The 21,088-nt window shown below is 39.5% G+C and overlaps 1 protein-coding gene across 1 annotated transcript; it reads left to right on the forward strand.

Annotated features, from left to right (window-relative positions):
- Positions 1 to 3,632: 3,632 nt before the first annotated feature.
- ankrd33bb (ankyrin repeat domain 33Bb) lies at positions 3,633 to 20,040 on the forward strand. The gene is made up of 5 exons (XM_084911217.1): positions 3,633 to 4,790; positions 12,269 to 12,398; positions 17,889 to 18,029; positions 18,140 to 18,303; positions 18,418 to 20,040. The coding sequence occupies exons 1-5, from the start codon at positions 4,296 to 4,298 to the stop codon at positions 19,069 to 19,071; spliced, it is 1,584 nt and encodes a 527-aa protein (XP_084767343.1). The 5' UTR covers positions 3,633 to 4,295; the 3' UTR covers positions 19,072 to 20,040.
- Positions 20,041 to 21,088: the final 1,048 nt, after the last annotated feature.

Genomic DNA, 21,088 nt, shown 5'->3' on the forward strand with positions numbered 1-21,088 from the left:
GTAGCATAAATAGTTTTAAGTGCGAAATGTGCGAACCTGTGTGAGACACCACACAGTCTAAAGTCTGTGTTGTTAAACTTTCACATTTTGTATTTTTTTTTTTAACTTCAGATTAAAAACTAAGACTGAGGTTTTGCAAATTGCATTTTTAAATAATATCCGTCTATTTTCGTCCACTTCTCAGGGTCGCTGGTGTATCCCAGCTACCATAGGGTGAGAGGCTGGATACACCTTGGACAGATCGCCAACCAAACACAGGGCTTACACAGAGAGAAAGGCACCCATTCACACTCACAGCCAATTTAGATTTACCATTGAACTTAACCCACTAACTGCATGTCTTTAAACACTGGGAGGAAGACTGAGCACCAGAGAGAACTCGTGCAAATCCAGGGAGAACAAGCAAACTCCACACAGAACGGCCAGGCCAGGTGGTGGAGTCGAAGGTATAATACAGAAATATATGTGGAATCTGATACCTAACAGGTGTCTTCACCCGTCGCAGACGGAAGAGTTACTGTACACTTTCTTGGAGAACAGTAGGAATGATTTCCTGAAGGGTTCTTTATGGCAGTGAGCTCTGCTGCCTCAGTAGTGTAGAGTGGGAGAGATGGGTTGTCCATGATGGAGAGCAGTTTGTTCAGTGACCTCCTGCCCCTCAAAGACTTGAACGCATCCAAATTCTGACCAATGATGGTTTCAGCCTTGGGAAACAGGAGACAGCTGAAGTGCTGTCACTGATCCCGAGGAGCTTCTCATTCAGCAAAAGTGATTGGATGATGTTAAAGGCACTGGAAAAAACAATAAATTTCATTTAGATTTTTTAGTGCCAACTCACAACAGTCACCTCAAGGCACTTTAAATTGCATTTTAAAGAGCCTTACAACTATCCAGAGAAAAACCCCAACAATCAGATGAGACTTGGTGACAATGGGAAGGAAGAACTTTTAACAGTTAAAACTTCTGGCAGAACCAGGCCCCACAATCACCTCCTCACTCCTGCTTTTCCTTCTCTCGTGTTGCCTCCAAACACACCTTCACCTCCCCTCTTCCTTTGTCTTTGGCCAACAGTTTCCACCGGCACTCTAGTGATGATCGTTAACCCGAGCCCCAACCGATCTGGTATGGAAATCTCATTCTTCTTCATCCGCATGTTTGGTTTGGCAAAGATTTTATGCCAGATGCCCTCCCTAACACAACCCTCCCCATTTATCTGGGCACTAGGAGTATACAGGCTTGTGGCCTCCCATGTGGTAATGTTATGTTAGAATTCATATTTTGGTACGAAGACTCATTGCTGAAGAAACCCTTGTTCCAATCGGAGGTTACTCATATAAGTCATGTTATATGAGTACCCCTGCACGTTTCATGGTGCTACTTTGTGGAAACATGCAGGTGTTCTAAATATTTATTCACATAAATTTATTTCATAATTAAAACAACATCAATCACATACGTGAGTGTCAGTGGTTCAGAACAGTCTAAATCCAAACTGGAATGATGTCTAAGGAAAAAAAAACAGCTACAAAATAGGATATGGGGCCAAATCCAATTACCTTTGTGCTAATGCACAGTCTTAACAGGTAGCCCAAATACAGATTAGGAGCATATGCAGTGGAAACCTGATCTCTGCTGTCAAGCTAAATCTGATTTTCCCAACCTGTGCTTCATTTTTTAACAAGCACAATGGGCTCAACGTTTTCATGCCGATTAAATCATGGAGTAAGCGGCTGTGGTTCAGAAGAGATTAGCACTGTCAAAAAAAGCATTTCCTTTTCTGCTCTATTGTAAAACCTTCAGACTTCAGGCAGAAAACAAGTGTAAGGTTTCTCTGACAGATTTCTACTTTGCATAACAATAATTTCAGACTTGGAGAAAAAAAAAGTATTATGCTCATTGGAAATTAAAACAGTTAACAGATGGATTTAACAGCTACAGATCAATGTTCCTGTGCCTGATAGAATTTCAGCTGCCTAAACTTTATCCTAATAATAGCTAATAATGTTACCTGCCTGAGGTACTGTAACCTACTTGGCAAAGATTGGACTACGTGGAATTAATCCCAAGCTGTCTGATACAGATGTCCAGATTGTAACCAAGTATACTGATCTACAAACTGGTAATGGGAGCAAATAAACAAAATTTAACAAAAGACGTTTCACTGTGTGGTATAATTTTGTGTTTATTCCTTTATTTATCAATTCAATTCAGTTCAATTCAATTTTATTTATACAGCGCTTTATATTGTAAGGTAGAGCGTAATACATACAGAGAAAAACCCAACAATTATATGACCCCCTATGAGCAAGCACTTTGGCAACAGTGGGGAGGAAAAACTCCCTTTTAAAAGGAAGAAACCTCCGGCAGAACCAGGCTCAGGGAGGGGAGGGGCCATCTGCTGCGACTGGTTGGGGAGAAAGAAGGAAGACAGGATATAAGACATGCTGTGGAAGAGATTACTATAAGTGTACAAGAGCTAGCTAAATGGCAATTTTTCAGCCGTTAACTCGTTGATATTTCCAGCCACTTACAACTGCCGATAAGAAAAGTTTTGGATTAACAAAATTAAAAAAAGTTCACAGCCATACCAAAATGCATGCTAATCAGTATGCTTAGTAAACAGGTGTATCATGTGCAATTTTACCATGCTGACAGTTAGTAGTGAAGGTCAATGTTACTACAACACACTGCATAGAAATATGTGCACAAAATGTTATTGTAGTTATTTAGCATGTTATTTAGCATTCATGTAAAATGATACGGCCATTATGGTGCAAAACCGAAAGTAGCAGTCTCACCAAAATGAGTTCATATTGACTCTTTGGGAGGTTTTTAATGTCAGTTGAAATATTAAAGTTGAAAAATCTAGTTAATCAAATCCATTTATTCAAAATCTGATTTTTTAAAATAGAAATGGCTTGGATCACATGACTTACAAAACCAAGCCTATAACTTAACAACCACCTCTAGACGTTGAGATTTTCCTCCTGTAATGCTATTTTTGATACACTTTTGTCCTTTGTCAGAGATAATGTATTTATTCAGGGAATGCTGGTATCACAAGGTGATGTGAATAAAGTGTATTGTATCAAACTAGGCTGTAGCTTAGTTGTTGTTGAAGGTGACATTCGTAAACTCTCTTAGGCCTGAGTGATTCCAGTCCTTCCAAAGTGCCCTGTATACAAATGAGATCATGTGGCTGAGAAATCCAATTTAAGCTGGCAGTGTTAAGTGCAGAAGACGTTGAGAGCAGAGGTGGGGGAGATGGCGTCAGCTTGACCAGCTGCACTTGTGACACTTATTTTAAGTATAACATCTGCTACATTTATTTTCCATATGGTTTGTCTTACGTGCTTTCAATAGCCTTTCTTGTGGAAATAAAAGAGTAATGCTTATTTTGTTCTATTAAGAAGAAACCTAATTGTTAAAATTATTGAGTTTCAACAGTCCTTTCTACTTGTGCTTGTCAGTTTTAGTTTATTGTGTTGAAGCAGAAGACGTTCAAACGAAGACGTTTGAACGTTTCTGGGGAGGTGAATGTAACCAAATGGCTAGAGCTAGAGAGAAATCTAATTGGATTACCACGCAGTACTTCAACAGAATATCTCTCCCGATCCCACTGCTGGCGATCATCAAAGAAAACCCAGTGTTCCCCCGTGAGCAAACACGGGATTAACTGCTCAGTTGTGTCAGTTTTGAACCAATACGACCGCGCTGGTTCTTCTGCTTTCAAAAAGACAACTTCAGCTTTAACTTCTAATCGAGACTTGGAAAATTTAAGCTGCATGTTGGATTTCCAGTGCAATGATCATACAATCTGATGAACGGGGCTGGTGGTGCCTTTGCAAAGAGTCACACGGAGAAGCGCAGTGGCTTTCATGCATTTCAAAATTTTCTCTGACTTTTTTTGAAAATGGAAATTTGACAATATCATCAGAGAAAAATTAGGATGCTTTATTCTGCTTTACTCTTTTTTTCATCACTTTAACAGCCCAGAGCAACTGATCATGCACACGATCAAGCCTTTGATGACACTGTGTTTTGGAGTCTTCAGGAATCCTAGCCTCTTTGGCACCGACAAAGACTTATCAGTAGTGATAAAGGATTGTCCTTGTTCATTTGGGAAATCCAACACAGCAAAAAACTGATGGAAGTCGGGAAACTGGCAGGATTGAGTTTCCTGGGGGGTAGAAGGAATCATCATATTTCAGAGAGCCAATGGACTCCAAGGTAATTGAGAATTCCTAGACTTCTTCTGGATTTTCCAAGAGTGTTTTGGACGGAGGAGGATTTAAATGGTGCTAATAACGGAGGAACAAGGTAAAGGTTCAAAGGTTCAAGAGAATGGAGTGGCTGGAGGAGTCAGAATTAGTAAGACTGAGTATAGAACCAATAAAGTGGATATGGATATTCCTGTCATGTCCATCACCAAGGCTGGCAAAGACGACGATGAGAGCGAGGAATCAAGCGAGGCAGATAATGAGGAACTTGAAATCGATTACACTCGAAATTACTGGGAGGATGAGGATGATATCTACCAGGAATTTGAAGAGTTGGACTTTGAGACCTTGCCCGATCGCTCAGACACACAGAGCATTGCCTCAGATGACTCCTTCTATCCCCTCGACAATTCAGTCACCTCTCACATGCGCTACTCGTTTAGCTCTGACAGTCCAGAGCCCATCTCCTTCTTCAAGGCCTGCTGCAACAACAATGCCGTCATTGTCAAGATCATGATCAGACAAGGAGTGACTGAAGAGGAAGTGAAGGAGACGGACAGAAACAGAAGAGTTGGTATCTGTGCATTTATTAGAATAACGTCTTTGACAAAGTCTCACGCACCTTTTTATTCACAAATAATGTTTTTTTATGAAGAAATTAATAGCAGTACAAATACAAAACTGCACTGCTGTCTTTCAACGTCATTAGTACAGTTGTGTTCATAAGTACCTTTGCTTCTGTACATGTAATGTGTCAGTAGGTCTTACCTTGGTCTCGACTTAACTTTACAAACAATAACAAAACCATATTAAGGTAGACTGCTTGATTTAAAAAAAAGCATCTATTAAAAGTGCCTGGGTGGCTATCAGCACATAGTCTTCAAAAAGACATATAAGAATATGCTTACAAGATATGCGATGACTCGTGACAGCTGTGCAGCACTGAGGTTTCGGTCATAATTCAGTTGTATACAGATATGATAGAACTTTGACAAACATTTATGCAAGCACACCATTCACTGTGTCAGATTACACACCTCAAGCAATTTTAAATTTAAATAATTTGAAAGTGCAAAACAAAATATTACACACCTGTGATTTTCTTATGACACCCTTTATGCCTGCTTTGAGTAAAAGAATGCTATCATCATCCTGCTCTATCACTGATATCTGGTTTTTCTGTCAGATCAGCTGAGCATGGTCCAGCTCTTAAAACCCAGTAAGACACTGAAGGTCAGATCCTAAAGGAGGTTCAGAGCAGTTGGTTAAGCCTTCAGTGACAGATGGGCCAGTGCAGTTACAGTTACAGTGTCACAATGCAGCTTGCCAACCTTGCCCAACCTTTTAAAGGCTTACTATAGAAACTGGCCCTACTCATAGCTTATTAAAGCTAATCAAATAACACCTTAATAATGAACAATATTTGAAACAATTTAGTTACTAATGAATTGCTAAAACCATGAAATAACCATGAAATGTATACCTTTTCATTCTTGATAGATGTCTGACTTTTAGTTTAAGTTCTTGCCAATATCTCACCTACAGGTGAGGTGAGGATCTTTTTTTAAACCCGGTCACTGTCTCTTGGTCATTTTTAGACATCCCACTTCCAGTGAATCACTTCCACTTTACACCACAATTACTTCAGTTTCTTTGATTTTCTTTGTTGTTTTAGTGGCCAATGCTCGCGCCCACCTGTGAATCTAGAACAACTAATTCACAAACACATGCTAAATGGTAAGAACCATAGAGGCCGCTATGTTGTTGTTTTCCATATTCAGATGAAAAGGTGGAGTGCTAATTTCACCTGTTTGCTTAGCAAGCTGCACACACATATTGGCTAATTAGTGCAAAGACCCTGCCTAACTACACAGACACAAACTACTACTGCACAAACTACAGTACTAGTAGGCGATTTGACCAGCTGCACTTGTGACACTTATTTTAAGTATAACATCTGCTACATTTATTTTCCATATTGTTCTATTAAGAAGAAACCTAATTGTTAAAATTATTGAGTTTCAACAGTCCTTTCTACTTGTGCTTGTCAGTTTTAGTTTATTGTGTTGAAGTTTATTGTGTTATTTATCACATAATTTTGTGAGGTGAGGCCCAGCAGGCAGGAATGGTTCCAGCTGCCAACAATGGCAGCTGGAACCATTTCAGCTGCCAACAATGCTGCTGACTTTAGTCAAAGTCTGAGTCAAAAATCTAACTCTAGTTTCCAGTTGGTTAAAAAAAAATCTCTTTGTGTACCAGGCTGTTACACAAAGGCACATTTACAGCACATTAATGCTTTAAAGTTGGACATTTTATAACATGGTAGTCAATGGGATAGCTCACTTTGAATCCAGCTGCAGTTGACCACTAAAGGAAGCACAGTTCTTGGCGCTTTTGGCACGTTTTTGTTCTTAACAAAGTTAAGAAAGCTGTGTTTTATTGTTAATCTGAAGATAAGTTTGAAAGTGAACTTATTTCTGAACATTTCTGCACACTGACCCTATGGCACTGGGTAGAAGATTCTGTATGTTCTGTTGAGCTGGAACACACAGTGGAGAGTAGTTCTGGATTAATGTGACGTCCTTAGGGTTGCCTTGATTATGAATGTGTTGTCATGGAAGTGAGCGAGGTGTTGCTATCGAATTGGCTGACATCATCTCTATCAACAGCTTGCTTTTTTACCAAAACTGAGTATTATTCCAGCCGTTTGAAAAACGATTACCCAATGCCCTTTAGATCTGCTGTCTCTATGGGAAATTCTTCTTGGAATCACAACACTGTGGAGTCAACCCACTAACTGTTTGCACTCTTTGTGAAGCACAAAAGACCCAATTATTGGCATATGACTGCAAACTGGATGTCATCTTTAATATGTGTTGTGTTGGAAGCAGACTGGCCAGAGACTGCAGCAGAAACCTCAAAACCCATCTCAGTCTTCTTGTGCATCTACCAGCAGCGTGCCCAATTCATAAACTTTGGCATTTTCTAACAAAAGCAAACTGAAAATGTGTGCACACTACAAATGGATAAAGAAAGCAATGATCAGTGGATTGTGTTTTTCTTTGTACAGGTAAGACATATTTACAAGGAAAAATCACTCATTCTGATTCTAGATCCTTTAGATTTGCATGATTTTTATTTAAAAATTTTAACCTCTTTGGGTTTTGTACTGTTAATCAGAGAAAAACAAATTTAAACGAGACCAATAATCAAGGACATGTTTTGTGAATAATCAACACCAAAAATAATAGTTGCAGTCTTAATAGTTTAACTTCATGGCACTGCTATTATCTTAAAGTTGAATAACTGCCATTACTTGCCTTGCAATCAAGTTCTGGTTGAGCAATAAAAGCTTCTTCTAAAGCAAAAACATGTAGGATATTTTTTCATTGTTGTACTACACGATTTGGGAAGACTGATGTGCACAAAATGTCTCGTTGTCTTGACTGGACACAAGCTACTATTACATGTGGTGTAACAGTACAGCTAAACTCTATTAGATCACATGATTTGTTTAGGCTGTCCAAATCTCAGTTCATTTTTAATAATCTCAAATTATTAAAAATGAACCATTCGATATAGTCAGTGTCTGTGGATTACTCCTTTCTAATAGGTGCTGATAGGACAGATATTTAACACTGTAAATAAAATGTAATTACATATTGCAAGTGCCTTTTCTATCAAACTGATTTCAAAAAGAAAACAAAAATATTGAAATCAGATCTACAAACTATCTGTAGAATATCAATGCATTTCACAATGAATGTATGTACGTAATCTACAAAGTTTTCCTATAAAATGAAGTAGCGCTACAAAGAAAATACCAATTTAGCTGTAAGCTGAGGGATTTCCTGTAAACTGTGGACTCATTTGTATCTTGGTAATCACGTCTGTAACATTTAAGTTTAGGTCTACATCGTCAAAGCTTCCAAGCCTAACCATAGCTGTAAACCCAGGTAATAAGATTATGTTTGTTTGTTTTTTAAAAAATAAAGTTGTTCTACCAAGTCTGCACAGGAAATATGTGTTTTTCCAAAAAAAGGTAAGGCTTAAGGTAGGGTTAGGGTTATCAGTTATATGATTTTGACTTCAGGAGCGATGAAGTTGACTGGAATGACTGAAACAGGAATGTAGCAATCAGTGATCTGGAATCTTTAAGTGTTCTGCATACCTTACAATCAGGAGCATCTTTGAGTTTTTAAGTAATATATCCAGACGAGAGTTATTTGCTTGCCTGGACTTTCAGAAGTGCTATCACAGCTGTCATGGAAGATGGCAGGTGTGCTTTTATCCATTGTGGTTTAATGTTGCAGTCTTACACGCCTCTCTGCAGCTTCTCTCCTCCTGCTACCCCCCCCCCCCCCCCCCCCCAAAAAAAAAACCTATCTCCATAGAGACTGTGTCAGCTCCCAAAAAGACAAAAAACAAGCTAAAAACCAGCAACAAACAACTTAAACATAAACAATTACAAAGAAAGAACAATACAGTATCCACATCTCAACCAAAGAGTAAAACAGTGAAATGTGAATTATTAAATATTAGGTCTCTCCCCTCCAAGTCTCTGTTAGTACATGACTTAATAATTGATCAACAAATTGATTTACTCTGCCTTACAGAAACCTGGTTGCAGCAGGATGATTATGTTAGTTTAAATGAATCAACACCCCCGAGTCATTCTAACTACCAGAAATCTCAAAGCACAGGCCGAGGGGGCGGTGTGGCAGCAATTTTTCACACCAGCCTATTAATTAATGAAAGACCAAGACAGACTTTTAATTCATTTGAAAGCCTGATGCTTAGCCTTGTCCACCCCAGCTGTAAAACTCAGAAACCAGTCTTACTTGTTATCATCTATCGTCCACCTGGGCCTTACACAGAGTTTCTGTCTGATTTCTCAGACTTTGTATCTAATTTAGTTCTGAGCTCAGATAAAATAATTATTGTGGGTGATTTTAACATCCATGTAGATGCTAAAAATGACAGCCTCAACATAGCATTTAATCTGTTATTAGACTCAATTGGCTTCTCTCAAAATGTAAAAGAACCCACCCACCACTTTAATCACACTCTAGATCTTGTTTTAACATATGGCATAGAAACTGAACATTTAACAGTGTTTCCTGAAAACCCTCTCCTGTCTGATCATTTCCTGATAACATTTACATTTACAATAATTGATTACACAGCAGTAGAGAGTAGACTTTATCAAAGTAGATGTCTTTCTGAAAGCGCTGTAACTAAGTTTAAGAATATAATCCACCCACTGTTATCATCTTCAATGCCCTGTACCAACATAGAGCAGAGCAGCTATCTGAACGCTACTCCAACAGAGGTCGATTATCTTGTTAATAATTTTACCTCCTCACTGCGTACAACTCTGGATACTGTAGCTCCTGTGAAAACTAAGGTCTCAAATCAGAAGTACCTGACTCCGTGGTATAATTCTCAAACACGTAGCCTAAAGCAGATGACTCGTAATCTGGAGAGGAAATGGCGTGTCACAAATTTAGAGGATCATCATTTAGCCTGGAGAAATAGTTTGTTGTTTTATAAGAAAGCCCTCCGCAAAGCCAGAACATCTTACTATTCATCACTGATTGAAGAAAATAAGAACAACCCCAGCTTTCTCTTCAGCACTGTAGCCAGGCTGACAAAAAGTCAGAGCTCTACTGATCCAACCATCCCTTTAACGTTAACTAGTAATGACTTCATGAACTTCTTCACAAATAAAATTTTTATCATTAGAGAAAAAATTACCAGTAATCATCCCACAGATGTAATATTATCTACAGCTACTCTTAGTACCATTGATGTTAAGTTAGACTCTTTTTCTCCAATTGATCTTTCTGAGTTAACTTCAATAATTACTTCCTCCAAACCATCAACGTGTCTTTTAGACCCCATTCCTACAAAACTGCTCAAAGAAGTCCTGCCATTGATTAATTCTTCGATCTTAAATATGATCAACCTATCTCTAATAATCGGCTATGTACCACAGGCCTTCAAGCTGGCTGTAGTTAAACCTTTACTCAAAAAGCCATCTCTAGACCCAACAGTCTTAGCTAATTATAGGCCAATCTCCAACCTTCCTTTCATTTCAAAAATCCTTGAAAGAGTAGTTGTCAAACAGCTAACAGATCATCTGCAGAGGAATGGCTTATTTGAAGAGTTTCAGTCAGGTTTCAGAGCTCATCACAGCACAGAAACAGCTTTAGTGAAGGTTACAAATGATCTTCTTATGGCCTCTGACAGTGGACTCATCTCTGTGCTTGTCCTGCTAGACCTTAGTGCAGCGTTTGATACTGTTGACCATAATATCCTATTAGAGCGATTAGAACATGCTGTAGGTATTACAGGTACTGCACTGCAGTGGTTTGTATCATATCTATCTAATAGACTCTATCTAATGGAGAGTCCTCTTCACACACTGAGGTTAATTATGGAGTTCCACAGGGTTCAGTGCTAGGACCAATTCTGTTTACACTATACATGCTTCCCTTAGGCAGCATCATTAGAAGACATAGTACATTTTCACTGCTATGCATATGACACCCAACTCTATCTATCTATGAAGCCAGATAACACACACCAATTAGTTAAACTGCAGGAATGTCTTAAAGACATAAAGACCTGGATGGCCGCTAACTTTCTGCTTCTTAATTCATATCAAACTGAGGTTATTGTACTCGGCCCTGAAAATCTTAGAAATATGGTATCTAACCAGATTCTTACTTTGGATGGCATTACCTTGGCCTCCAGTAACACTGTGAGGAACCTTGGAGTCATTTTTGACCAGGATATGTCCTTCAATGCACATATTAAACAAATATGTAAGACTGCTTTCTTCCATTTGCGCATCATCTCTAAAGTTAGAAATATCCTGTCTCAGAGTGACGCTGAAAAACTAGTTCATGCATTTATTACTTCCAGGCTGGACTACTGCAATTCATTATTATCAGGATGTCCAAAAAACTCGCTGAAAAGCCTTCAGCTAATCCAAAATGCTGCAGCAAGAGTACTGACAGGGACTAGAAGGAGAGAGCATATTTCTCCTGTTTTGGCTTCCCTTCATTGGCTTCCTGTTAAATCCAGAATTGAATTCAAAATCCTGCTCCTCACATACAAGGTCTTAAATAATCAGGCCCCATCTTATCTTAATGACCTTGTATATCACCCTATTAGAGCACTTCGCTCTCGCTCTGCAGGCCTACTTGTTGTTCCTAGAGTATTTAAAAGTAGAATGGGAGGCAGAGCCTTCATTTTTCAGGCCCCTCTTCTGTGGAACCAGCTTCCAGTTTGGATTCGGGAGACAGACACTATCTCTACTTTTAAGATTAGGCTTAAAACTTTCCTTTTTGCTAAAGCATATAGTTAGGGCTGCACCAGGTGACCCTGAATCCTCCCTTAGTTATACTGCAATAGACGTAGGCTGCCGGGGAATTCCCATGATGCATTGAGTTTTTCCTTTCCAGTCACCTTTCTCACTCACTATGTATTAATAGACCTCTCTGCATTGAATCATATCTGTTATTAACCTCTGTCTCTCTTCCACGGCATGTCTTTTATCCTGTCTTCCTTCTCTCACCCCAACCGGTCACAGCAGATGGGCGCCCCTCCCTGAGCCTGGTTCTGCTGGAGGTTTCTTCCTGTTAAAAGGGAGTTTTTCCTTCCCACTGTCGCCAAAGTGCTTGCTCATAGGGGGTCATATGATTGTTGATTGTCTGTATCTATGAAGCGCCTTGAGGCGACTTTTGTTGTGATTTGGCGCTATATAAATAAAATTGAAATGAAGTGACAAAAACAAAACAGAACACCACCTTGTTATTCACATGTAAGCAGGCAGACCAGTAAGATTTATTTTTTTATGGCAATCACCACATTGCTTTTTGTCCTGGAGGTGAATATTTTTATAGAGCCATAAAAAGAGAATATAACAACAAGCTTCACTGTAAATAAGAATGATTTTGTGTGTGTGTGTTTTAGGAGCTGAAATAAATCACAGAAAAAGAAAACGTTGGATGTCAAGGCGTTTTGTTTTTGTGTTTCAGTCTGGCTTGATTGTGGCGTGCTATAATGGCTATGTGGATGTGGTCATCGCTCTTTCTCAATGCCCGTATCTGGATGTTAACTGGCAGGACAACGAGGGGAACACCGCTCTTATAACTGCAGCTCAAGCAGGTAAACACCCCCCCCCCCCAGGCCTTTGAATCAAATCCCACCACAGTCCATACTTGCACACATGTTTTAAAAACAGAGGTTTTGAAACTGAGTATACTTTTTAAATTTAACAGTCTAATCGTTTAAATTCTTTCTTGTTATTCTTTTACAGAATGTTTCTTGTTATGACAGCTTGCAAATGATTTTTTTCTTGAAATAATAACACATATTTCATCTTATATATCTTAAATTGTTCTTGTTTTTCTAAGAACAGTCAAAGTTACTCAGATCATACAATGTTTAGTAAAAATGTCATAACAAGTTTCTTCTATATGTTATTTAAAAAGCTGTGTGGCTGATTTGTATGTTTTAGATACAAAACTCCAACAGTAACATAAACAGTCAGATAATGAAGTAAAATATAAAATACATAATGCCGCTTAATGTATGCACAAGCTAATATGTTGAGCCGTAAGTCTGGTATGTGCACTGTTCCAGTGAAGGCTGGACTCTCTCTGCACTCCTTTGTGGAAGAGCTACAGAGAGAGCAGTGTGCAGAAACTCACTGAAGCATATAATGATGGATTTAGGCTGATGCTCAAGTTGCAAAGGTGGAGCAGTGCAAGCCAAATGTTTGTTAGTGTTGGAGTTCCTACCTGTCATGCTATATTTCACAATCTGATGCACAGTTGTATGCGTAAAGGACTCCAGAATGTAATTTGCATGTATGCATTTTATTTGCTCGTGTGTGTCTTTAATAAAGTGAAATTAACTAAACTATAGTGATAGAACAATAGAGAGGGACATAAGAGGGAAGTAAAAGTCAAGCAGGCTACATATGCTACTTAAGTACATCCATCCATCTATTTGCTTCCGCTTATCCTTTTCAGGGTCGCGGGGGGCGCTGAAGCCTATCCCAGCTGTCATAGGGCAAGAGGCGTGGTACACCCTGGACAGGTCGCCAGTCTGTCACAGGGCTAACACACAGAGACAGACTACTTAAGTACAGTATAGTGTAAATGTACTTAGTCACATTCCAGCTTCCTCAATTTTTCTGATTTAAGCCAACTCAAATAAACTGAATTGATCAGCTTTTTGAACGAAAAGTACTGGTAACTTAATTAAAGGTAATTAATATTTTTAATTAACGACAATATTAGGTTTATAAGGTATAAGGACATAGATGGTTTCTGATGGATTAATGGTTCTATTTATATTGTTTATTAACTATGTTCTGATACAAGATGAAGCAATCACATCGTGTGTGTGTGCGTGTGTGTGTGAGCATGTGTTCCTGTCTAGCTATCTTTGTGAGGCCTGAAATCTGCATTCTACTATACTTGTGAGAACCAACAGTCACTTGTGAGGACACACACACCGGTCCTCACAAATTTGACGCTTTTTTTGAGGCTCAAGATGTGGTTTTGGTGTCAGGGTTACAATTAGGTTATGGTTAGGTTTAGGGTAAGGGTAAGGGTTAGGCATTCATTTTTAATGGTTAGGTTTAGGGTAAGGGGCTAGGGAAAGCATTATGTCAATGAAGGTCCTCACTAAGATAGCTGAACGGGCTTGTGTGTGTGTGTGTGTGTGTGTGTGTGTGTGTGTGTTTGTGTGTGTGTGTGTGTGTGTGTGTGTGTGTGTGTGTGTGTGTGTGTGTGTGTGTAAAAGCCCTCCATGATAATCACATTCTATATGTCATTGATACATCATATAGAATGTGATGATGTCACAGCTCCAGAGCTGTGTTTTCTCCACAAACACGACTTCAGTTATGTTACAGATTGCTAATGTTGATCTGTAACTGTGATTTTCTTCCAACCTTGCAAATGTTCCATCAACAAATGCAGAAAAACATGCGACTCTGTGAAGCCCAAAGATCCCAGAATACGTTGGAAAGTCTTTCCGATGAAACCTTTTGGTTTAAATTGAAAGACGTGACCACCTACGGCCATCTTAAGATGGAAATTTACACAGTGGGTAACTGGATCCCAAAATTCTGGGAGGATGAAAAATCATCTGTGCCACAGATAGAGCAGATAGTTTTTGAAGAACGCTTCTGGACCATCATGGAAAACGAAGTCCTGTGTGCCCACATCCAACACGAAGCCTTCGTGGCTGATCTGATCAGGAGAGAATGTGAGAGTCGAAAGAAGCCAGCAAGACAAAAGAAGAATGAAAAACCAGCCAAGCTGCGCCAAAGGACAACTTCTTGTCCGTTCTGAAAAATTCTGAAGAGCACGCTCACCTCCAGAAGGAAGCAAATAAAGTGGCTGAGCTGATTAAGAAAAGGGACAATCTTTTGTGCATCCGTGTTGGTATGAAGACTGTAATTAAGTTACGTTTCAAAGCTCATTTTTATTTCTCCATGACATCAACAAGCATCTGAAATGTAGTGGGCAAACTACACCTTGCAAAGGCCATCACTGTGTATTAGAGGAAATCATCAGGTATCATAAATGTGCTTCAGTTAGCTAATGGGGCCCATGGACATGACTAAATTCAGTTTCCTTTTTTACTGCAACATCTTCATTTGCAGCTTTCTTGTGTGTCTAAATGAAAAGCATGAGATGAGGTGAATTTATAAACTTGGGTTGTCCATGCAGTATGTGTTGTGTTGGGTCTGTGTTTCCACAAGCCCCGCTAATTCTAGAGACTTATTCATCATGAAGAAAACAAGACAGTCGATCGATCGATTATTTGCGCAAGGGAGGTCTCGTCTGTGTCCACCACGAAAATGACCCCCAGATCTGACCTCCTCCTGCTACCTTTTATTGAGAGACAGTTCACACAAAACACGTCAGAACAAAGCCACGCCCACATGGTCCTAAGACAAGGCATTTGTATGTATATGTGTGAACTTCTGTAAGAATGTGTGTGTGTGTGTGTGTGTGTGTGTCAGACCTCCTGCTGACCAAAGGGTCGTAAACCCAGGAAGCTTACATCAAAAGAAACAGATCTTTCAGATAGGATGTATCTACAATAAAACCTCCCCCAGCACAGAGTGGTTGGAGAGGTGGTCAGGATCAAAGGAATGGCTTTGATCCTACTGCTTGAACTAAGACTGTACAAATTTAAGAAACACAATGGCAACATTCAACAATTAGACTTAACAGTTGATTCATTATCACAAAAACAAAAGGCAAATTACAAGAAGCTATATTTGGCTTAAACTCTACATAAAGGCACACAAAGTCTGTTTACTTCAGTTCATCACTGTGTAGTCGTGCAGTGATGGACTATGTAAATACTCCCTTCCACACATTTTAATTATTATTATTTTTTTAATATGGAGATCTGTAAACCTTCAAAAGCCAAATATTTAATTGAAATACTAATTGAAGCAGGTGATTACGTACTGAAGGCATGAGTAGCATCACGTGTCGCTTTTATTTAAAATATTTCTTTTAAGTTTGTTTCCAGGGTAACTTGCCGATTTCAGCAGCTTATTCACTGGGAGACCAATCCATGGCCTGGAAGCATGTTTGGGATTATTGTCACACTGCAAAATGAAGCTGTTGAAAGTCAGATACTTTCCTGATTGTACTGTGCAGTGAAACAAAATCTGACAAGATCCTCACCAGCACTGGCTGAAATCACACCATCACAGAGCGTCAGACACTCCCTGTTACTCCTCTGTTCACAATGCTGACAATGATTTGAACCCAAATTTTCAAGTTTGACTTCATCTCTCCATAAAACCTGTTGCTGCTGATTTTCAGTCCAAAGAAAAACTCATCAGAAAGATGACAGAACTATTGCTTGAGACCACTTTAAACGTGACAAGAACGTCTGGTTCCTTAGAAGCAAAACAGAAAGAAATGGGGGGTGGCTCAAGACTTTTGCACAGCTCTATACGGTGGAAGAAAATCTACCACATAGAAATGAGTCACACCGATTTTAATAGATCCAAATTATGATTTGTGTTGTATAATGGGGTCTGGTGGTTCCCATTGCAAGAATCACCGTTATTTGATCACATTAATCCGTACCATCATAAGTAATTTCATAGTGATGCAGCCACATGTATCAGACATGGCGCCCTGGCCTCACATCTGCTAACAATGATGAATCACTCACTGCGGCCAGTGATGAATAGCTGTAGGCTGCTCTTCATTTTCTGCTTCATTAAAAAAGTATCGATCCTTTTTCACACAAAAATCTTCAGCAGCACCTCAGACGACTCAGGCGACCACCACGACACACTGCACCATCACAAAAGTGCTTCCTGACCCTTTACTAAACTCTAGACTAAACTCTAGACTTAGTTTGGGAATCAAGGCAGTAATGAATTTATGTCCAGCCCAATACTAAAACTGTATCGCACTCACATCCTTAGCCTTAGCCTGGTTTTGCTCATTTAGGAATGTTGCAGCCAATTGCTCTGCATTTCTAAGAAAATATAATAAAAAAAATCTCATAATAATATTGCCGTAATTGTTGTTGGAAGCAATTCTTTGTTCAATAAAAAGACCTTGATCAAAAAATAAATAAATAAAATCTCATAATTACTACATCCTGATCTTAATGCACACTAAACAGTTTTGCTTGATGAGTCAGTGCTAACCGATCTGACATGGGTTTTGGCATTATTTGGGGTTTGTAGCACTAGTGTGATTTCATCCTGCAAAAAAAAAAAACAAGTGAAAAAGATACACAAAGTAATGACATTAAAGATGAAAGTGTGTAAGTGTTTTAAAAATAATAAGATCATAACTAAGATTTTTTTAAAATATGTGTAACACAAATGTGATAGACGTATTTTTAGATTCTGCATGGCAACACTTTTCAAAGTGCTGTCTCAAATAAACCTGAAAGAGACGATTCAGATGTTAGAATGAGTAGCTTTAGTGTTGTTTTTTTAATTAAAATGCTTTCACAAAAAATCATGTTATCAGCTAATGCTAGCAACCCTGGTTAACAAGTTGCATCCATACACTGTATGGGAGCAACACACATAAATAAACGAATAAAATATAATTTTACTCACCAAAACAGGAGCACAAACTTCAACAGCACCACAAAAAGGTCTGATTTAATGACTGGAACTAGCAGAAGTGAGGCCCTGCAGGAGCACCTGCCTGTGTTGGCACACCTGTCGTAGCAGTCATGCTGCAAACTTTAAGACCAAAACAAAGTCATGAAAGGTGAATTATAAAAAAGATTCAGGTTCGGCACATTTGTTATGGAGGAGGAAATTTGCTCTGGACTGAAAGTGATTTTTCTCTCAGGCAATAAACGTGCTATTTTCATTGATGACGTTGAGCGTTTCAACACTGGAGCCTATGGGGAACGACTCACTTTTGAAGCCAGACTCAAGTGGCCACTAGAGAAAACGCAGTTCTTTTGACATTTTAGAAATGGCTTCATGTTTCAGCCACTGGAGACTGCAACTTAATGTCCACTGTGTTTTCAGAAAAATGTCATAGAAGTATCGTAGAAAGAAGAAGGAGAAAGCGGCTGCTGGAATATACAAATGCAATCCTTTCATAACATGTGTTTTTTCTTGTGCAGGTCATGCCATCATTTCCAACTACCTACTAAACTACTTTCCTGGTCTGGACATTGAGAGGAGGAACTGTCATGGTTTCACAGCTTTGATGAAGGCTGCCATGCAGGGCCGGGCTGAGTGTGTTAGATCGATCATGTTGGCAGGTATATAAATGCAATAAAGATCATGAAAGCCCCAACACAGAGGGAACAAAGAAAACATTTCTAAAAATTATTGTGATTTTCAAAACAATCCCCCCCACATATCCATACAGGAGGTGATATCCAGGCTCGGGACTTTGGCCGGAAAATGACACCCAAGGAGTGGGCGCTCTTCACCGGTCGGTATGAAACAGCCCGCCTGATGAGTCGGCTGATGTCCAACCCTTGTCCTGAGCAGTTCTGTGACTCCTTCTCCCGGGAGTGGCCACTGCTGGAGGTTAATACACGTTTCTTAATTTTGGATCAACTGTTGAAGGCACCGCATTTAAAATATGATCCAATTTTCAAGTTAAATGTTTCTTTTTTAAATGAAATATTTGGTCTTCTACAGGAGTTGGTGGCCCAGGCCCAAGAGCCAAAGACCTGTAAGCAGCGTTTGATCAACCTTCTTTCCTGCTGCCCTTATAGATTTTACATCAACAACAAGGTAAAACCTATGGAAGATGGTGTCCTTGAACACATGGTCCGGATCACCACGGGACTGTCCAGTCCACTTATCGCCACAGCTTGCCACACGGTGTGCCCGAGCAGCCCGCCATGCATCGGAAAACGTCGTCATGCGGTGCAGGAGATCCTAAAGAGGCAACGTCTGGCGGAGCTGAAGCGCCTGGGCCCAGAGAGGCTAAACAACTACAAGAAACTTTTCCAGAACTCACGGATCCTCCTCATCCCCAGGGAGAAGGATCGGAGGGCCAGTCTCCAGCCTCAGCTGCTAAGCAACATGGCAGCGGCGTCCACAGTGGCCATAAGACGAGCCAGCCTGCTGCCACTCCATATGCTGAGGAGAAGCAGTGTGAGGCCGGGCCTAGTGGTTCCCAAGGTGAGGCTCTGCAAGGCCCCAGCTCCAAGCTACAAACCAGAAAAACTCAGAAGGAACAGTAACCAGAACCAGCTACAGATACCCAAGTGGGATTATAAAATGAAGAAAATAGAGAGGATGCAGGAGGAGCGGCAACGACTGCTACCCCTGATTAGGAGACGATGAAGGACCAAAGAAAGCTAAAGGAGACGTGACTTACTGTAGCTTCAAAGTGCTCAGTGTAAATCTTGACATGGCTCTCAAAATGCATATTCTTGCAGAAAAAGACACTTTGTAGACCAAACTGCTCATCATCTTCTTTGTTAGGGTTTCCTGCAATGTTGCCTTTTTTCTTCTTGAAACCACTCTTACTTTTTAAGGTGCACTTTGTGCTGGAATGTGGCAGATATGGGAGCACAAGAAAAATATCATGTACATGTAACATAATATCTCTTATTTGTATGTCTGTTGGTATGCTGACAACATTCATTGTGTATTATTATGCATTCTATGGAATGTGGCAGAGAGTGGTGAGATGCTTACTCAAAAAAAGGAAAACATCACACATTACTCATTACTTTTCTTAAAAGTAACACAGTACTTAATTACTCATCATAGAAAGTAATCTGTGGACACTACTGGTTACATTACTTACATGTTACTCTATAATAAGTCCTGAAATGCATTGTCACATTAACTATAAACCTGAGGCTACAGTCCCACACGCTGACACAAATCCCTATCCTGATGAGGGCACAGCGTTAGCTTTAAACACAAAACCTACAACAAAACACAAAAATGAAATCAGGACAAAGAGAATTTAAAGGGATTATAGGAAAAAAACCTCATCACTGCCTTTGTTACCTATCTAAACCCAGGCTCTATCTGCTGGGGTGGGCTCTTCATCCGCCCAGCTATACCCCTCAGCTAGCTATTCGCTAGCTTTGTGTTAGCAATAGCATGCTATCTATGCAGATGCCCCTGAAGAGCTGATGTTGTGTTAGCAGTATAACACACGTGTCTGTCCTGAATGCAGTTTGCACTTTGCAGTCTTGTTCTCTCGTGCAATAAAAATAAAAGTTGTAGACCTTTTTTTTTAAATTTTCCTCCTCCCTTAACTGAAATGAGCGGATTACAGTGCAAGTGCACATCAGGAGGAAGTCATAACTGATCGTTTTTTTTCCTTCTACCTGCCCATTGTGCACATAATTTAAGAACCTTTGTAACTCATGTAATGAGTTCATGATATGATTGCTCAATTTAGTCCAATAACGTGTTACATTACTGTGTTATTTAAAAATGTAATGGGATTACAGTTACGTGTTACTTTGGGATGGGTTAACACCCAACACCATAACCCACCTATAGGCGAAAACCACACACTGCTGACCTTGTTGCTTGGAAACAATCCAGGTTTAACACACCAGCCATTGTTAATGGTTGACCTTCTAAGGTCTAAGCCATCATATGTAGGAACCCTAAATCTACCCTAACTCTGTATTTTGGAGAAAGCCAATATAGACTTTTTTCACTTGGGAATTACAAGCAATATATTACTACCAAAAATGGCACATTCTGATTTTCTAGGGTTAGTGCTCGGTTAAAGCTGGGGATGGTGTAGATAACATCATATTTAGAGGATTAAGCACACTGAAAGTTGTAAGATAAGACAGAAGTGAGATTATATCACAGGACAGAATGGTTTGGATGGAGACAAAGAACAGCAACAGGATGAGAGGTGTAAGAGAGGAATGCAGACATACAGAAATCATAGAGACACTATAGGTTAGCAAGGGTCTGTTTTGAAGCCTCATGTCTCATATTTCATCTTGGTATTTTGACCGATGAGCGAGGGGTGATTCTGGCTGAGAACCGAGAGACCCTGTATGCTCACATGACAGCAACTTATCAAACAGAACATTTGGACATCATATTCTACTCAAGGGGATCAAAACTGAGACTCTAATCTTACCAGGACAGGGTGTTTTGCGGTCATAGATTACTTTATGCCAGCTGCTTCCTTAAACTGAAGAACTCGGTTAGGTCTGTCAGACCCTTTTTTATCATCTATTTACTCTAAATGTAACACAATTTTTTTTTTTTAAATTAAAACAAAGTTCCCCATTGATTTTTCAGTTTTGGAAGCTGTGTCCATCTTTTACAGTCCATGGGTCCTATTTACCTTAGAAGAAAAAAGGGTAAA

Source organism: Perissodus microlepis, chromosome 18 (assembly GCF_051167445.1).
Source record: "Perissodus microlepis isolate ML-2025 ecotype Zambia chromosome 18, ASM5116744v1, whole genome shotgun sequence".
In the NCBI taxonomy this organism is placed as follows: domain Eukaryota; kingdom Metazoa; phylum Chordata; class Actinopteri; order Cichliformes; family Cichlidae; genus Perissodus; species Perissodus microlepis.